This window comes from Mytilus californianus, unplaced genomic scaffold (genome assembly GCF_021869535.1).
Source record: "Mytilus californianus isolate M0D057914Y unplaced genomic scaffold, xbMytCali1.0.p SCAF_4, whole genome shotgun sequence".
Taxonomy (NCBI): Eukaryota; Metazoa; Mollusca; class Bivalvia; order Mytilida; family Mytilidae; genus Mytilus; species Mytilus californianus.
The window spans coordinates 21,849,706-21,869,160 of NW_026262690.1; the positions used below are offsets into that span (position 1 = coordinate 21,849,706).

A 19,455-nucleotide genomic window follows, 5' to 3' on the forward strand; every position below is an offset into this window, starting at 1 on the left:
CAGCATGTGCATTCTTGTTTTTTTATTTGTTTATATTTTGACATCTGCATTTCTATATCCTGTTAACCTACAAATCTCTTGAGTGGATTTATCCAAATACTGGTAGCACATTCTATTTGCACAGGACTAGTTACAATGTAAGGATATAAACCTATTGTGTCTGCTATGAAAACAGTTCATTAATCCTTTATAACAGGAGACATTTTCTTTGTAATTGTAACAAAGTTAATGTATTATGTGAATGGTATATTTGTATCACAGATTAATTAGTATGTAAGCCTTATTACACAAAGTAATTTACAGCAACATTTTAGTTTTACTTCCTAACTGCAGGAAACGAGGCAAATGTGATTTACTAAACCAATCCCTTTTAGTATTTTATATTGATTAGAATTACATCATACGAAAATAGACAATACACTCCCTTGCAGAGAATTTCATTCAATGTCCTGTCCTGTCAGTTTTAATCTTAACTTTATGATCCAAAAATGGAATCACTGCAGACTGAAAACTGCTTTATGATTTCTTCATTTTTTTCAAGCTTTTAAATAATTTTGTGAGATTTAACACTGTGAGGGTAAGATTATTGATGATTATTGATGGAAACTTGAATTTGACATGATGTGTAAAATAGTATTCTTTAATTGATTTAGCACAATGTATTAACTATTACCAATATCGTCTAGACATAGGTTTACTTGCATTCACAGAGAGGTAATTATTTCTTTTAAGTACAGAATAGGTTTTCTCCTGTATCTTCCTTTCGTGTGACAAAGAAGGATAACTCTGTATTGATACAGCAGAAAACATAACTGAATTATATTATGCCTATTGATTACAATAGCAATAATTGTCTTTTGAGATGAAATAATGACAGAATGTCAATATCGATGCTTCAATTACTGATAAACAAATCAGGTGTTAAGTTTGTGGATTGTGAATTGCATCTTATCGGACAGGTATTTATAATTTACAAAGGTGTATTATGTGTTCTAATTAAGGTACAAAAAGGTATATTTCTGAAGCAAAAGGCTGTAAGCTGTTGTTTAATTTAGTCAAGAAAATGTCAATAGAAAGAAAAATTCTGGTTCATGTCTCATCCTTCTGATACATGTGTGTAGTACTGCACATAATAATCAATAGGGTTATATTTTATACATTTTTAAAGATGATTCATTTGATAAGTTAATGCTATAGACATTGAAAATGCAAAGAACTACAAATTTAGAATATCCTGCCAAAAAATTGGGATTTCAGGCCAAGTGACCAGCAGCTTGGCACTGACACACTGTAACTTTCTTTTCCTGTTAAGGTGAGAATGTACAAATGTATCTGGTTGACATTAACCTAACTAGGATGTTTGTCTCACCTGCTACAGAAGTTCTGGAAGGCGAGACATAGATGTTGCTTTTACGGCTACAATGGTGGCAGCCTGCTCTGTGTCAGTTGCATTATTATTAGTACATATCAGTTTGAGGACTATTTTGAGGCTCTGCCTCTTAGGTCATGGTCCAACAACTTTCAATTAATAAGCAATTTTTATGCCCCCGCCGTAGCGGAGGGGGCATTAAGTTTTACCCTTGTCCTTCTGTACGTACGTCCCAAAATTGGTTTCCGTTCTCTAACTTTAGTTTTCCTCAACCAAATGTTATGAAACTTATACACAATGCTTATTACCACAAAACACAGATTTTTGATGGTGTCACTTTAACCGTTCTAGAGTTATGCTCCTTTACAAATGGAAAAATTGCTAAATTTTTCATTTCGGTTCTCTAACTTTAGTTTTCCTCAACCAAATGTTATGAAACTTATACACAATGCTTATTACCACAAAACACAGATTTTTGGTGGTGTCACTTTAACCGTTCTAGAGTTATGCCCCTTTACAAATGGAAAAATTGCTAAATTTTTCATTTCGGTTCTCTAACTTTAGTTTGCCTCTACCAAATGTTATGAAACTTATACACAATGCTTATTACCTTAAAGCACAGACCAAGTTTGAATTTTGGATGCTTCACTTTTACCGTTCTAGAGTTATGCCCTTTACAAATGGAAATATTTCTGAATTTTTCGTTTGCGTTCTCGAACTTTAGTTTGCCTCAACCAAATAATATGAAACTTATACACAATGCTTATTACCACAAAACACAGATCAAGTTTGAATTTTGGTGGCGTCACTTTCACTGTTCTAGAGTTATGCCCCTCTACAAATGGAAAAATTGCTGAATTTTTTCGTTTCCGTTCTCTTACTTTAGTGTACCTCAACCAAATGTTATGAAACTTATGCACAATGCTAATTACCACAAAACACAGATGACCTTGACCTCATTTTCATGGTTCATTTATCAATGTTGAGTATTTGTGTTCTGGTCTATTTTTCAATGACTATAAACAATAGGTCAACTAAAGTTGGTGTATGGAATGATTGTAAGGTTTACATGTCTATCTGACAGGGTTCGTCTGACCTTGATCTTATTTTCATGGTTCATTGGTCAATGTTAAGTTTTCCTTGTTAAGTCTTGTTTCTCAGATACTGTAAGTCATAAGGTCAGCTATATATGATTTATTGAATGATTGTAAGGTGTACATGTCTGTCTGGCAGGGTTCATCTGACCTTGACCTCATTTTCATGATTCATTGGTCAATATTAAGTTTTCATGGTTTGGTCTGTTTTTGTATACTTTTAGCAATAGGTCAACTATATTTGGTGTATGTGATGATTTTAAGGTGTATATGTCTGTCTGGCTTGGATTATCTGACCTTGACTAATTTTCATGGGTCATTGAATTGATAATGTTAAATTAATGTGATTTTTGTAGTAAAACTTTATCTTTAGGACTATCAACATAAAATAAATCAATAATAGTAAAGCAGGGGAGACATTTCAGCATGTGCACTCTTGTCTATTTTGTCTCGCCTTGACGGAGTCAAAAAGTGAGACATAGGTATGCTGTTTCCGGCGGCGGTGCCAATAATGTATTAGTTTATGATAAGGTCTAGTTTAAGGTGAACCACTAGTGGTTGGTCAATGATATTTGGTATGCAGTTGTATTAGCACTGGCACATCTCATTTCCATGGAGATTATTTGGCCCTGCCCCATCAGTCATGGTCTATTGACTTTGAAACTTTTGCTTAGTTTACATGTATTAGTTTGTGATTAGGTCAGTTTATGGGGAACCATTAGTGGTAAGTCAATGATGTTTGGTATGCAGTTGTATAAGCATTGGCATATCTCATTTCCATGGAGATTATTTGTGGCCGCCCCCTCAGTCTAACATGGTCTATTGACTTTGAAAATTTTGCTTAGTTTACATGTATTAGTTTGTGATTAGGTCAGTTCAAGGGGAACCAGTAGTGGTAGGCCAATGTTAATTGGTATGCAATTGTATAAGCATTAGCACATCTTATTTCCATGGAGAATATTTGGTCACACCCCCTCAGTCATGGTCTATTGACTTTGAAACTTTTGCTTAGTTTACATGTATTAGTTTGTGATTAGATCAGTTTAAGATGAACCGCTAATGTTAAGTCAATGATATTTGGTATGCAAATTTATTGGCATTTGCAAGTCTCGTTTCCATGGAGATTTATAGCCTCACCCCCTCATCATGGTTCATTGACTTTGAAACTTTTACATAGTTTACAAGTCAATGTTTGTGTTTAGGTTTGTTGAAAGGGAACGACTTATGATAAGTCTATGGTATTTGGTATGCAGTTGTATTAGCATTATTGGCACATCTCATTTCTATGGAGATTGTTTTGCCATGTACATTCAGTTATGGTTCATTGACTTTGAATATTTGCATAACTTACATGTTAAAGTATTGCTATTTTAATTTCAACATTTGCATTATCAAAAGTACAAAAAGGCGAGACATATCTCTGTGTTAACAGCTTATTAAAGCTTATTGCAAAAAATGGATTATAGAGATGGAGCAGTGATTTAAATTTTATACAGATTTTACACTATAAAACACTTTTTTCTTCATTTTTTATCACTAAAGGACAAGGTTCACTTTTGACCAGTTATGGCCTTGGATTTCAACTTTTTTCATAAGAATACTACTCAAAATTGACAACAACACTTGAAATGGTCTGCAATTTTATTTGCTATGGTCTACATGTTTCGCCTGCAGGGCAGGGGTCATCAGGACAATTTTCATACAGAAATTAATTACTGAAGTACTCAAAGTGGTACATTGAATTTGACGTTGTCAAGGTGAGAGAAACAATGAAAAGTGAAAGTAGCAATAAAGAGTTATAAATAGATAAGATAAATATAGAAAAATAAAGTTTGTTTACAATGTAAATTGAGTTCTTTTTACTTTTATATGATACATGACATTGTTCTAAAGGCTTGGTATCTAAATGGACAATCTTCCCATGGTTCCTACCACTTCGCAAGGCTTCTCTTCCAACTTGGCCATTGTTGGATGTTACTACTTCCTGGTGTGTCGGCAACAATGGGAAGATTTTGGTCGCCGCTAATGGAAAATGAAATTGTCAAAAATTGTTCCTTTGTTAATTATTTGGTATATATATAATTTTTTGATCGTCTGCTGTAGTTGGTCTGTTTATCGGCATGGTTGTAAATTTATAGTTCATTTATGTTCGGCACCCGCGTGGTGTGTGGTCCGTTTCTTCTGCTATCATTTATAGATGTACATGCATGTAAGGTGGTATCGGAAATCTTGGTAATCTTGGTTCAGTTGTTGTTTTGTCGCATGTATGGAATAATCCTTGGTCCATGTATACGCTGGTGGCCTGTAGATCGGCGCTTGTAGCAAGGCGGTTCCTTTCATAAGAGTACATTATCTAAGGGCCAATTTTAACCATTTGTGAACCTACTCCTTTGAAGTTAATTAATGGCATGAAAGGTGGATGATTTGGTCTATTTGTGGTCCTTGGTCACAAGCATATTTTGTATTATCACTGATTGAGACATTGTTAATGATACAAGTGAGATATTCAGGCTTCTTGTTGAACAGGAATTCTGGGTTATTTTAATCAGAGATATTATACATACTGTAAGTTCATAATTCAGTTCCTCAAACTCATGTATGAAAAACACAAGTATTGACTCAGGTATTAAAAATATGGTCATCCCTGGACTTATACCACCTGTGAGAAAATAAAACCATGCTAAAGAGGGTGTCCATTTGGCTGTGCAGGATGTATAAATATACAGCCTTGTGGGAATAGTGCCATGCACTCTGCATTTTACTGTCCCCTTACAACAACTCTTTGAAGTCTGAAGGGAATTTTTGGCAAGGTAAATTTACTGCCCCTAATAGAAATTCCCACCCTTGATCAAAGTTAACCCACTCTACAGAAGCTACCGTTTGTATTTATTGTTTATTAGTCCTCATCATGAACAAGTATATACCTGAAATATTTGCCCCTAGATGCCTATATATGTTAAGCAAACAACAATCAATCAATCAATTATATGTGAAAAGTTTTGTCAGGAAGAAAAATAAGCTTGACATGGATGTTTTTGCGTCCTTTGGCCAATGCATGCTCTGTTGTTAATATAACATACCAGTCCTCAATATTAGACACAATGTATTCAATAAATATGTCTTGGCTCTTTGTAGATATCTGACCTTTTCTGTCTTAATAATACACCAAATTATCAAATCATACACATATTTGAAATGGATTAAGTGGTGAAACTAAAATGAATAATTATAAGATATCATGTTCAAGTTAAATCTTAGAAAGTATGCCAAAAGGAAATTATTAGTCAGTTGAAATATTTCATATTAGTACAGGCCCAGTCCTGAAGCTAACTTTTTATGTAGTTGTTGATGAGATATTATGAGGTTATATAAGTACATTTCATTTATGTACAATGAATTTGTCAACTATAAGTGATGTTAAGGCTGAATTCACAGTACAAGCAGTCAATAGCTACTTTGGACTTTGAATTAGTGGTATTAAGCTTTGTCTAGAGCATGAATTAAACATGTTGTTATTTAATAAAGTGATTTTGAAGAACTCTTGTCATATTATCACTTCAAGGGGAATGTTATAAAATGGGAGTGAAAGTTCACGATGCAAAATACTGTAATGTAATACTGCAGACTACACGAATGAATTTTATTTTTACAGGACATTCGGTCTGGAAACAACCTAGCTTTACCAGACCGAATGAAATTTTACCAGACCAATTTTTTTTACATCTAATTGTATATTATCCGACAAAATACAACAATCTTATGACTTGTTGTGCCCTTCCTCTCCAAAATGCACAAAAACAAAATCATGTGACAAGAGTGTATATTTTGATGAAAGTTGTGCACAATTGCTTGAATGCATTTCACTGATAAAGAAAATTAATGTCACATTTTATTGGATTTTGACATGAAAATTATTTGTGAACTAAAAATAATTTTGAGTTTTTGTATAAAATATTTCCTGTATCTTCTTTCATTTTCATATATCTTTTGGTTTTCAATTCTAGTGTTTATATTTCATAGCTGTATTTTGTGAACCTGCTTGGATTTTTTTTTTATGTTTCTATTGTATTTGATCGGCAAACCCGGAAATTGACCTTATCCGTTCCCGGAATCTGATCCGGTATTGTTTATATTTCCGGTTGATGGATGCCATTGTTGTTTTTGTCAGTCAGATATGTTTTTATTCGGATTTACACATTACGTGTATGCAATTTTCGGCATAAAGCTAGCGGTTGAACAAAATAAACATCGCTGTCATGAATAATAAAGATGAGAATGAATTTTGAGATCGTTTGGGAATTTTGCTCCCAATATTGGGAAAAATGTAGGGTTTTTAAAAAAATCCACGAAAAAAACAACACCGGACATTCGGACCGGAATTCAACAAAATTTTACCAGACCTATCCATTATTCACCAGATTTGTCCGACGGTCCGACGTATTTCGTGTAGTCTGATACTGCAATGTAATACTGTAATAATACTTTTATTGGTTGGATAATTATGGATTTTGTTATTCATCAAAGTAGTAGGTACATAACAAAATGCATATTTTCAAAAGATTGGAATAAAAAATGCATATTTTCAAAAGATTGAAATGATTTGGTATAAACATGATAAAAAAAGAAATTCAACTGAATTTCAACAACCTTTAAACTAATTATTTTCCTGCAAGCAACAAAATCTAGTGAAAAAGGACTTTCACAGTTATGTATATTGACAACAAATTTGCATGAACTTTGGACCAAGAATATATATAAAGGCATGCCTACTTCATTTTTATCCCCACATATGATATCATGTATCTATTTTAAGTTTTGGTTTTAGATATTTTACTGTGAAATTGTAGTTGCATCAACTTGACACTTACAGGTATAAGAATGTGATAGCACGCACAGACCTGGCGTTCATTGGACACTTATTCTTGTTTCACATTTTTTCCTTCATTAATTTATTTCAGTCACCAGCTAGAAGTTTTGTTAGATGACAATACTACAACAAGAAGAAATAGAGCTAGAAAATATATATCGCACGTAATTACGTAAGTTCATGCTTATGTACCTTTCTGGCTTTGAATCATTCTAGAATATAAGATAAAAATGCATCTAGAGGTCAATATCAACCTCTTCAACAATAGATACTTTTATTCGGTTATATATTTGATAAAATAAAAATGTTACAACGGGCAGATTTTGAATAAAAAAAAATATATTGACTGTGAAATGTATATTAACTGTTAGGGTTTATCAATGATAGATTAAACCAAGAAATTGAATTTTCCCACGAGTAAGTCTATTATATTTGTATAATTTGGTTGATGCAAAGGGAAACAACACTCAAACATTAAAATGTATCATAAAAACCTGAATTTGTGAATTGTAAGTAATTATTGGTTACACAGAATACAAACCGGTCTGGAAGGTTGTAATTGGCAGACTAAACAACAGTAGAACACAACTGGATACATCCCTACATCTTACATTTTGTGACCTCAAAAATATTTAAGAATTTAAAATGTTGGGAGAATAAAATTGAAAAATATATCTTTATTAGCTCACCTGGACTAATAAGCCTTTACAAGATAAAATAAAAGAGATTTTTGTCATGAACTTTATTCGCGTCTACTATGTTGAAGAGTGTTCTTTGTTTAATATGCACATAGATCTAGGTGAGGGGCACAGGCTCTTTAGAGCCTCTAGTATTTATTATCCAGTTAATTGTATTAAAAGCACATTCATGCATGATTATTTATAAATATAAATTTCTAATTTTCATCTAGGATTCAAAGAGCTTGGAGACGTTATTGTAATGCAAAGGACAAAAAACAAATTGTTGATTCAGAAGAAAAGGATGGTGATAGTGAAAAAAGTGTAATGAAGGTGACACATTCAAATGAACCTTTGTTAGATAAAATTCTGAGTGACAAATTTTCTAGAGAATCAACTCCTGATGACAGGGTTGCTAGAAGTTCTCTTTCACCCTGTCGGAATATTTTGTTGAACAAATTGAAAAGTGACACCGACACAGATTCAGTTTCTTCAGATTATAGTGTTGAAATTTCAGCACCCTTAAGAGAATTTTCTGACATTCATATTTACGATAAAAATGAACTGACAGATTCTTCTGTAAGTACTGGTAAGCTTGAGCGCAGAGTTAGGGAAACGGAGGAAGACTTCAGTAGACGTGTTAGGAAGACAAATTTGCTAAGTATTGCACAAGAATTCGCAGAACTTAAAAAAGTGAATGCTGACGCTTTACCGTTTGATTTGCACAAAAGTCAAAACTTGGTAGAAGAAACTTCTTCTAGTGAATGTAGTTCAGCTACAAGTTCAAAAAATCCATCCGAAATGAATACACCATCAGAGGTCCGTAGCAATCCATTTCAGGATGTATCAGCAACTAGTGAGACAAAAACCAAAGATCTAAACAGCAATTCTATCAAAGAAATGCTAATGAATGAACGTAAAAATAAGTCATCTCCAAACCAATCTCCAAAGAGGTCTGCTGTGAATGGTCAGTTAAAACAAACAAATGACATAGATGGACAGGACGACTTTGATGTATATAACATTGAGACAGCTATTCCTCAGATGGATTGGGATACCTTAGAACAACAGCTTCAGCAGGCTGCGGAGTTTGAAAGGAGGAAGAAAGAGGTAAGAAGACAGTTTTTTTTTTGTTTTAAAGAGGTGACCTTTAAAGCAGGTTTGTCTACACATAAATTTTTGTTTAAATGGTATGTTTCAGAATTTTAAAACTCCTGAATGTAGATCTAATTTTCTTGTAACAGGAAACCTAAGTAATTTTATCTTGAAGAAGTGTTACTGTTGAGCATTCATTGTCCAAAAGCATCATGTTGTCAGTTGGATCACCCATTAAATAAACATTTACATTTCAATCATGTTACCATATTTACAGCAAAAGAAGGATGTACTTCCCCTCTGCATTAAAATACTTACATCAATTAGTAAGATCATATCTTTGTATATAGGTTTCCCCAAGGATTTGAAAAAAACATCAGGTTAAATCCCAATTACTATTTCTAAATTTGTAAATATTTGTATTTTGATTATTTTATGAATACATTATAATAAATATTATTAGTGAATGAATAAGAAACAGTGTTTAGAAAAAAACCAGCTGCTTAACATTGAAAAAGAAAGAGTGTTCTAGTATTTTGAACTTGTTTGCAGTAAATAGTTACATTTAGTATTTTATTGAGGTGGGAACGCATGGTACAGGAGACAAAATAGTTTTGTCTTGAGAAACATGATTAGTTAATCAAGTAATAATTAGATAAAGGATATAATTGTATTTATGTAGATTAATGGATAAAGTTTGTTTTGTTTAAAAGAGGATTTGTAGACAATTTATTTTATAATAGATCTATGAAAAGGATGTAAAGAATCTGTAAACTTTTACCTTTCTCTCTTGTTGAATATTTCTGAATCAATTTTATTGAAATAATTGTATGAATGTGACAGTTTATATCTATGGAGTATATAAAATGGATATTTTAAATGTCGTCAACTCTATTTATCCTGTGAATATACTTTCTGGGATCACTTGCCCGGATCTTCACCCAAGACAGTGTAATGTTGCCCATCAGCATTACTGGGTAAGTGCAATGTTTTACCCAATGTTAAAGAATTGAATTTTTTGGCTAATTTTGTTGCTTGTCCAAATGTGAGCTTTTAAAGTCATCACATGGCGTCCGTCCATTAGCTTTTCATATTTTGATCTTCTCCTTGAAAAACACTAAACACAATGAAATCAAACCTGGCAAAGATGTTCTATAGAAGGTCTTTTCCAAGTGTTGTAACTTTGGTGCTAATCAGATTTAAAAAAACAGACACCAGTAGAGGTCAAAGTTTACTTTGGAGCTCTACGTGAAATTGCTTTTCTTTTCAATAACAGATGAAATAAAAAAAAAAAAATACAATCGCAGAAATGTTCCTTAGAAAAGCTTACCAAGTTTTGTTACTTTTCAAAAGTCCAATAGGTGAGATATTCAAAGATCTTCTCAAGAACTAAGTGAAATGAAATGACGGGGATGATTCTCGTTGTGTAACAAGTGTTGTTTCTTTAAAAAAAATCAAATAAGGCACCAGCAGAGGTCAAAGTTTACATTGAAATGATTTGGGAAGTTACAATTTATTTTCTTTTAAGAACAGATAAAAGAAAATGAAAAAAAAATGCAGAAATATAGATTTTACCACTGCATCCATTGTGATACTATATTTTTTCGCTCAAGTCAGCTAAATTTTCTGATTTAAAATGTGAGGCTCGCTGAGCGTTTTAAATATTTAAGATTTAACTGTCGAGAGTGTAGAAATATGGTATTGCATGAGATTTGGTGGTAGAATTTGATTTTCTAATGATTTTTATGTCCCCGCGGGGCATTAAGTTCTACCCTTGTCCATCTGTACAATGTACGTACGTACGTACGTCCCAAAATTGGTTTCTGTTCTCTAACTTGAGTTTGCCTCAACCAAATGTTATGAAACTTATACACAATGCTTATTATCACAAAACATTATGAAACTTATACACAATGCTTATTATCACAAAACATTATGAAACTTATACACAATGCTTATTACCACAAAACACAGATCGAATTTGAATTTTGGTGGCGTCACTTTAACCGTTCTAGAGTAATGCCCCTTTATAAATGGAATAATTGCAAAATTTTTAGTGTCCGTTCTCTAACTTAAGTTTGCCTCAACCAAATGTTATGAAACGTATACACAATGCTTATTACCACAAAACACAGATCAAGTTTGAATTTTGGTGGCGTCACTTCAACCGTTCTAGAGTTATGCCCCTTTATAAATAGAAAAATTGCAAAATTTTTAGTTTCCGTTCTCTAACTTAAGTTTGCCTCAACCAAATGTTATGAAACTTATACACAATGCTTATTACCACAAAACACAGATCAAGTTTGAATTTTGGTGGCGTCACTTTAACCGTTTTAGAGTTATGCCCCTTTATAAATGGAAAAATTGCAAAATTTTTATTTTCTTCTAAATATCGAGTAATTTTTAAAATTGGAGTTATCTTCCTTTGTCCATGATAATAGTTAAATCAACTACAATCAATGCTTTATACAATGCAATGTTTATATTTGACTTCCACTGATAAAACACAGATCAAGTTGAATTTTGGTAGTGTCACTTTAACCATTATTGAGTTATGCCCCTTTATAAATCGAAAGATTGCAAAATTTTTAGTTTCCATTCTGTAACTTTAGTTTGCCCCAACCTAACATTATGAAACCTATACACAATATTCATTACCACAAAACTAAGATCAAGTACAAATTTTTTGTTTCCGTTTTCTAGCTTTAGTTTGCCTCAACCAAATGTTATGAAACTTATACACAATGCTTATTACCACAAAACACAGATCGAATTTGAATTTTGGTGGCGTCACTTTAACCGTTCTAGAGTAATGCCCCTTTATAAATGGAATAATTGCAAAATTTTTAGTTTCCGTTCTCTAACTTAAGTTTGCCTCAACCAAATGTTATGAAACGTATACACAATGCTTATTACCACAAAACACAGATCAAGTTTGAATTTTGGTGGCGTCACTTCAACCGTTCTAAAGTTATGCCCCTTTATAAATAGAAAAATTGCAAAATTTTTAGTTTCCGTTCTCTAACTTAAGTTTGCCTCAACCAAATGTTATGAAACTTATACACAATGCTTATTACCACAAAACACAGATCAAGTTTGAATTTTGGTGGCGTCACTTTAACCGTTTTAGAGTTATGCCCCTTTATAAATGGAAAAATTGCAAAATTTTTATTTTCTTCTAAATATCGAGTAATTTTTAAAATTGGAGTTATCTTCCTTTGTCCATGATAATAGTTGAATCAACTACAATCAATGCTTTATACAATGCAATGTTTATATTTGACTTCCACTGATAAAACACAGATCAAGTTGAATTTTGGTAGTGTCACTTTAACCATTATTGAGTTATGCCCCTTTATAAATCGAAAGATTGCAAAATTTTTAGTTTCCATTCTGTAACTTTAGTTTGCCCCAACCTAACATTATGAAACCTATACACAATATTCATTACCACAAAACTAAGATCAAGTACAAATTTTTTGTTTCCGTTTTCTAGCTTTAGTTTGCCTCAACCAAATGTTATGAAACTTATACACAATGCTTATTACTACATAATACAAATTAAGTAAGAAATTTGGTGGCAACACTTTTACCATTCATGAGTTATGTCCCTTTATAAACATAAAAATTGCTGAATTTTTCGTTTCCATTCTATTACTTTAGTTTGTCTCAACCAAATGTTATAAAACTTATACACAACTGTTCTAGAGTTATGCGTTTTTACAAATAGAAAAATTGCTGAATTTTTAGTTTTTGTTCTCTACTTAAGTTAGCCTCAACCAAATGTTATGAGACTTGCACACAATGCTTATTACCACAAAACTCAGATCAAGTTCAAATTTGGGTAGGGTCACTTTTACCGTTCTTCAGTTATGTTCCTTTATAACTATATGATATACAAGCTTGGGCATCATCTGTGTCCACATGTGGACACTATCCACATTTTTTGACAAAGTTAATCCTTCATTTTCTAATGATCTGCAAAAAGCTGTGTTCCTTCTATGTAAAGTCTTCAGCCATGGCCGCCTTTTTTCGTGATGTCACAATAGGAAATTCAGAGGAAGGCAAGAAAATTTTACGTCAAAGTTGATTTTTGACCAATGATGAACTGAGATCAAAGAAACCACATGTTTGATTGAATATAAATAATCAACAGGTCAGGAAAAGGATAAATCGGCTAAGAATTAGAAAAATGTTCTTTAGCACGTACTTTTCATATGTTATTACTTTGGTTCGATGAAAAGCATATGTTTGCTATTTTGCAAAACACATCAGAGTCAGCTTTCTGGCTCCTAAATAAGAGACTCTAACAGAATATAAAGGATCTTTGATTTTTGAATCATCAAAACAGCCCCAGTAAACAAAATAATTTGCTGAAATGAGTAAAATATTCTGTAATAATTAGGGCCCCTAACTGGTCAGTAGTGTCATATAGTAATCACTCTGTATGCTGGTATGTTTGTGTCTGTATGCCTGCCTGTCCATCAATACTTCTTTGTTGTACCTTAAGTCTGTATTGAAAAAAAGATGGTTTCCATAATTTTAATGATCAGTTTTTATATCTATAACAGGAAGGCCTATTTTGATTTACGGGAAAATTTAGTTTTTGATAAACTTATAATCTGTGCCTTGGTTTCACTGAAAATTGATATTTAGGTATAAATACATGTATGCTAGTCCAAATTTGCAGTAAAAACTTATTTGGCCGCCATGATAAGTACTGGTAATAAAAATTCATAGTGTTCAGATTTTAATGAAAGTAGATGTCTAGGTAGAACATATTTCTGTATTAATTCCTATTGTCAATTAAATCCTGTTGATACCCAATGAATATGTATTCCTTTGTTAGCATCAGTATTAGATATTTTTTTCTATGCCTTGCTAAAAATTTTATTGAAATATAAAAGTGTTTCTGAAAAATTATTTAAATATATTGACCCAAATTTGGTTCCCTTTTAACACTACAAATCTAAATCTATTGATAAAATTTATAAGAATTTATGATAAATCAATTTATCTTCTTCTGAATCTGAACTTTTTTCTGAATTGTCACAGGTAGGCGGGCGGTTGTCTTATTGGCAATCATACCACATCTCCCTGGGCCTCAGTGGCAGAGTGGTCTAAGTAGTTGTACTACTGTATCACTAGCATGTCAACACTGAGGTTGTGAGTTCGAATCCCGCAAGTGGCAGATGCGCTCGACTCCAATCTTAATTGACTAGGATTGTCAGTTTTCTTACCAAAGGTCGTGGTTCTCTCAAGGTGCTCCAGCTTCCTCCAGCAAAAAACTTACTGCCACGAAATTGCACGCTAGTGTTGAAAGTGGAGTTAAAACACCAAATAATCAATCAATCAATACCACATCTCCTTATTTCTATATTGGCTATTATAATATGAACCAAACTTGAATATATGGTCTCTCTTTTTAACTTGCAGAACTAACATTTATATCCTTCTGTGCCTAGCTACTTAAAAGCACTTTGATAAAAATATCTTTGGTTCAAATTATTTCAAGATAATCACAGCAACCTAAGAAAGATAACTCAATAGCGTGACAGGGACTCTTAATGTTTGTCATTCATCGGTAGTATAAGTAAGCCACATAGTTTCTATGTTGGTTTTTTTTATGAAAATCCTTGAGAATATTGTTCAAGTTAATGGTTTCCAGGATAGATTGGAAATATTTGACATATGCTCCTATGATCTTATTGGCTTAGATCATTATTCTTTTCTATCAGTGTGCTGTTTTGGGAGCACATTTTGAAAGCCACATGTCCAACTTTTACCAAACTTGGATGGATAATAAAGTAGACTCCCTGTTGATTTTAGGGTCACTAGGTTATAGATCATGGTCACATCATCTATTTAGAGACTTAAATTTGGGTTTCCAGATTATATCTTACATATTTTTAATCTTTTTCAACCTTCACTTAACTTAGCTTGAAAATTGACATTTTGGAAGAACAGGAAACCTATTGATTTTGGGGTCAGTATGTCAAAGGTCAAGATCACAGTGCCTATAGATAGACTGAAATTTTTTTAAAAGTTTATTCCAGGCACTATATTTTGAGCCATTAATCAAATCTTTACCAATATTTGGTGAATAATGTGCCTTGTGTTGAAAAAGACCCCTCTTGATATTTAGGATACTTGCAATTGGTCAAAGGTCAAAGTTACAGCAGCACCTAGTAACCAACAGACTGAAATTTGGACAGTCTTTTTGTTTTCTGTCATTTGACATAAATTGTGAGCAGACTTAGCTTTATAAAAACAAAAACAAAAAAAACCTAACAGACAGAAAAAAACAGTTGTTCTACAACGGCAACTCGGCTTTTGTACCTATGGTGCTTCTGTAATATTTTTTACATGTAAAGACGTCCTTTACTTTGTTTCATTCCAAAAAATTATAAAATTTGAAAAAAAATTGGTCTAGTTGTGAGAATTTAATTTCCTTTTGAGAATTGTTTGTAACCATAAATTGAGTGCAGGTTTGAGTGTGTATATAAACATGACTTTATGGTAATTGGATACAATGTTACATAATACAATATTGATTTTGGTTATCTAAGGAATTGTGGATTGCCCTGCTTGTATCATATTTTTTTTCATAGTCATCTTTGTATTGGTTTTTCGAAAGTGCAATTACATTAACTTTTTGAGATATTAAGACAGTGTAATGGGCTAGAATCATACAAGTTTAGTATACAAAATTATAGTTATACTAAAGAATTCTTTTGATTATCAAATCTCACAAATTCACTGGGAATGTATGCTATAAAATTGAGAATGGAAATGGGGAATGTGTCAAAGAGACAACAACCCGACCACAGAACAGACAACAGCAGAAGGCCACCAACAGGTCTTCAATGCAGCGAGAAATTCCCGCACCCGGAGGCGTCCTTCAGCTGGCCCCTAAACAAATATATATACTAGTTCAGTGATAATGAACGCCATACTAAACTCCAAATTGTACACAAGAAACTAAAATTAAAAATAATACAAGACTAACAAAGGCTAGAGGCTCCTGACTTGGGACAGGCGCAAAAATGCGGCGGGGTTAAACATGTTTATGAGATCTCAACCCTCCCCCTATACCTCTAGCCAATGTAGAAAAGTAAACGCATAACAATACGCACATTAAAATTCAGTTCAAGAGAAGTCCGAGTCTGATGTCAGAAGATGTAACCAAAGAAAACAAACAAAATGACAATAATACATAAATAACAACAGACTACTAGCAGTTAACTGACATGCCAGCTCCAGACTTCAATTAAACTGATTGAAAGATTATGTCTTCATCATATGAATATCAGGCACAATCCTTCCCGTTAGGGGTTTAGTATCATACCATCATAACATATGAGAAGAACATAACCCGTGTCATGCCAACAACTGGTTTTTAAATAAATGTGTTTAGTGCCGATGCAAAGACCCTATAAGTGAATCAATATTAACGCCAAAATATGCAATCTTTAATGACCTGACAACAGTATCGTAACTATATCCCTTCTTAATAAGTCTATTTAAAGGTTTTGTTAGTTTCAGAGGTGAATACTGACATTTTTGTGCTTTATAAAGAATATTTCCATAAAAAATTGGATGTGAAATACCTGAACGTATAAGAAGTCTGCATGTTGAGCTATATTTACGAATGATGTCCTTATACCGATGATAAAATTTAGTAAATGTTTTGACTAGTTTGTGATATCGAAAACCCTGGTGTAATAATTTTTCAGTAATACATAAATTTACATAATACATATGCATGTTCATGTTTCATTTATTCTTCTAAAATTGGTACATGTATTAGTTTTAAGTGGAATCAATACAGTTTCACTTTATATATGATCACTTTTGTGATTTGAAGATGTAATATTATAGATGGAGATGAGATCTCTGAAGAATCAAAGAATAAAATATATTTTACCTTACATTGATTCTTAATGAGAAAAATGAGGCTCAAATTGGGAATTTTTGTAATTTTGCTGAAATTTCCTGGAACTTTTAAGACTTTCGTAAACTGGTAATTATGGCAATAAAAAAGCCAGATTTGTTTTATTATTTATCATGTTTATAATAAAATGCTTCACAAATGTACATTTGGGGGTAATATAATTATAGGTCAGCAGTACTGTTACATTTCAGAATTGTACACATTTGACTGAACAGTGATTTAAATGGGCACTTAAATGTTCTGTTTCAAAATTTCAGTATGTCACAAACTGAAAACAATACTGTGTGTTTTGTCATATTATTAATGAAGTTTTAAACATGAATGAATTATAGTATATTTTACACATGCACACCTGATTAAGTTTTAACAATCTAATTACCAATGGGTTCCAACAAAAAAATTACAGATTTGTAAAAGACTGCCAAATGAACAATTATTTATTGTGACTTTTTAAATTGTAGTCCTTTTAACCGTTAATAGACTCAAATGTTCTATGTTACACCATATAATATGAAGCTTTACTGGATGTATCTGCACAAAATTTCTTAACAAGACTTAATGAAAAGAAATGGATTTATTTGGTGAATTATGATTCAATTTTTTGGGTTTTTTTTTTTGCTGACTTCATGATAACAGGTATGGGCTTATGTAGTTGATTGTATATTTTTTCCCCAAAAAATAGTGATAAAGTTTACAGTATATCTATAATTATTTCTTCTTGTTAAACACCAAATATGACTGGACATACAAATTGCTGAAAATCTCATAATTTGTGGAATTTAAAAAGTGATTAAAAAATAATCCTATTTGAAGAAGTTAAAGTGTCAAAGTTCAAGTAATCTTTATCATTGTGTTGAAAGAGGATCTCCATGGGATGGGCAGAGTTATTTAATAAATGTTGTTTTAATGTTTTATGTCATGGCAGTGAAGTTTACAAAATAAAGCATTATCTTTTCTTCAAATTTGGAATACTGTCAAATAATTAAAAAAAAATTACTGGGAGTCCCATGTAAGATTCCCACCATAAGAACATTATTACACATAAAAGTTAAAACAAAGTTTCCAGCTTTGAAGCCCAAGATAATGAAGTATAGATAATTAAAAAATAAGAATATAAGTTAAACCAAGGATTTGTATACAAATATACAAATCCTTGGTTAAACAAACTGAAAATTTTAATCCTGAAACCGAAAGATTAGATTTTGTGAAAATTTTGTTAGAATTACTCATTGTGCACTTTGTCAGGAAATGGGATAATTGCTTTTGAACGCTTAATGATAAAAAAATATAGTAATTGTGTTATTAATAGTATGTAAAAATCACTGGCTCACTATAAAATGGAATTCATTTTTGGGTAAATATACTATTTTGTTATACATCTTTTTATGTATTCATCCATGTACATGTCACTAGATCAAATGAAATTAAAAAGGAGGTGCAATAGATATATATATGATATAATAAGTTAAAAATATTGATGTTAGTTTAGCAAGTGGATTATAGGAATACATTTTCATAAATTGTGAGAATATAGATTACATGTGTATGTAAGTAAATATGATCTATTCATATGCAAATGAATGTAATACAAATTCTGATATATACACAATGTATTTAAATGAAAAATGAAATATTTAAACACACCTATGAGTTTACTTAGGCAAAGATAACCTGTTAAAGTCAAGATCATGACCCTAGACAATGATTTAAAAACATAAATAAATAAATATATAAAGTTTCATTTTTGCTGGTGCAGTAATAAAGTCTGTGTAATGAAAACGTTCAAACTACTATACCTAATCAAAACTTTTTTGACAGAACTAATTTGAACAGAGTCCTAAGTTAAAAGGTTGTGTTCCAAAAGTGGAAATTATCAGAAATTAATTAGTTATGAAGTGAGGAAATAATATGGCAGGAATTGAGAATGAAGATGTGGAACCACTCAATTTGTATTTTACTGATCGTAGCTCCCTCTATGAAGGATGGGATGATACGGACATGTATGATTTTACAGAAAGCTTTAATAATATGTCGCTGAAACCTTGGATAATACGAAATGAAACAAACATGGTAATTTATAAGATTTCATATTTCATAAATTTTATTAATACATGTGTACTACACAGTATATTTTTTCAGAGTTACTCCCATGGTGTTTGATACGTTTTACAATTTCATTTTAAGATAATTGCAACAAACATCAAATGGTGCGTTTTATATGTTCCTCTTCTTTGCAAGAACTTTGAACTATATTTAATATATTTTGTTTAGGCTTTTCTGGAAAATGGACTTGAAATAAGAGTGTTGAGCATTTGCATCATGTACTCTTATTGTAGCAGCCATCTAGTGATTATACAATTATGTAATACACACTGAAAATGATCAATATTTCCTTCACA

General features: G+C 32.0%; 1 protein-coding gene across 1 annotated transcript in view; it reads left to right on the forward strand.

Moving 5' to 3' along the window:
* LOC127737684 (IQCJ-SCHIP1 readthrough transcript protein-like) overlaps positions 1–19,455 on the forward strand; it is a 65,476-nt gene that overhangs the window by 19,717 nt on the left and 26,304 nt on the right. The window contains exons 6-7 of the mRNA XM_052248536.1: positions 7,422–7,502; positions 8,241–9,117. Coding sequence (XP_052104496.1) covers positions 7,422–7,502; positions 8,241–9,117 — 958 coding nt within the window. The remainder of the gene's footprint in view (positions 1–7,421; positions 7,503–8,240; positions 9,118–19,455) is intronic.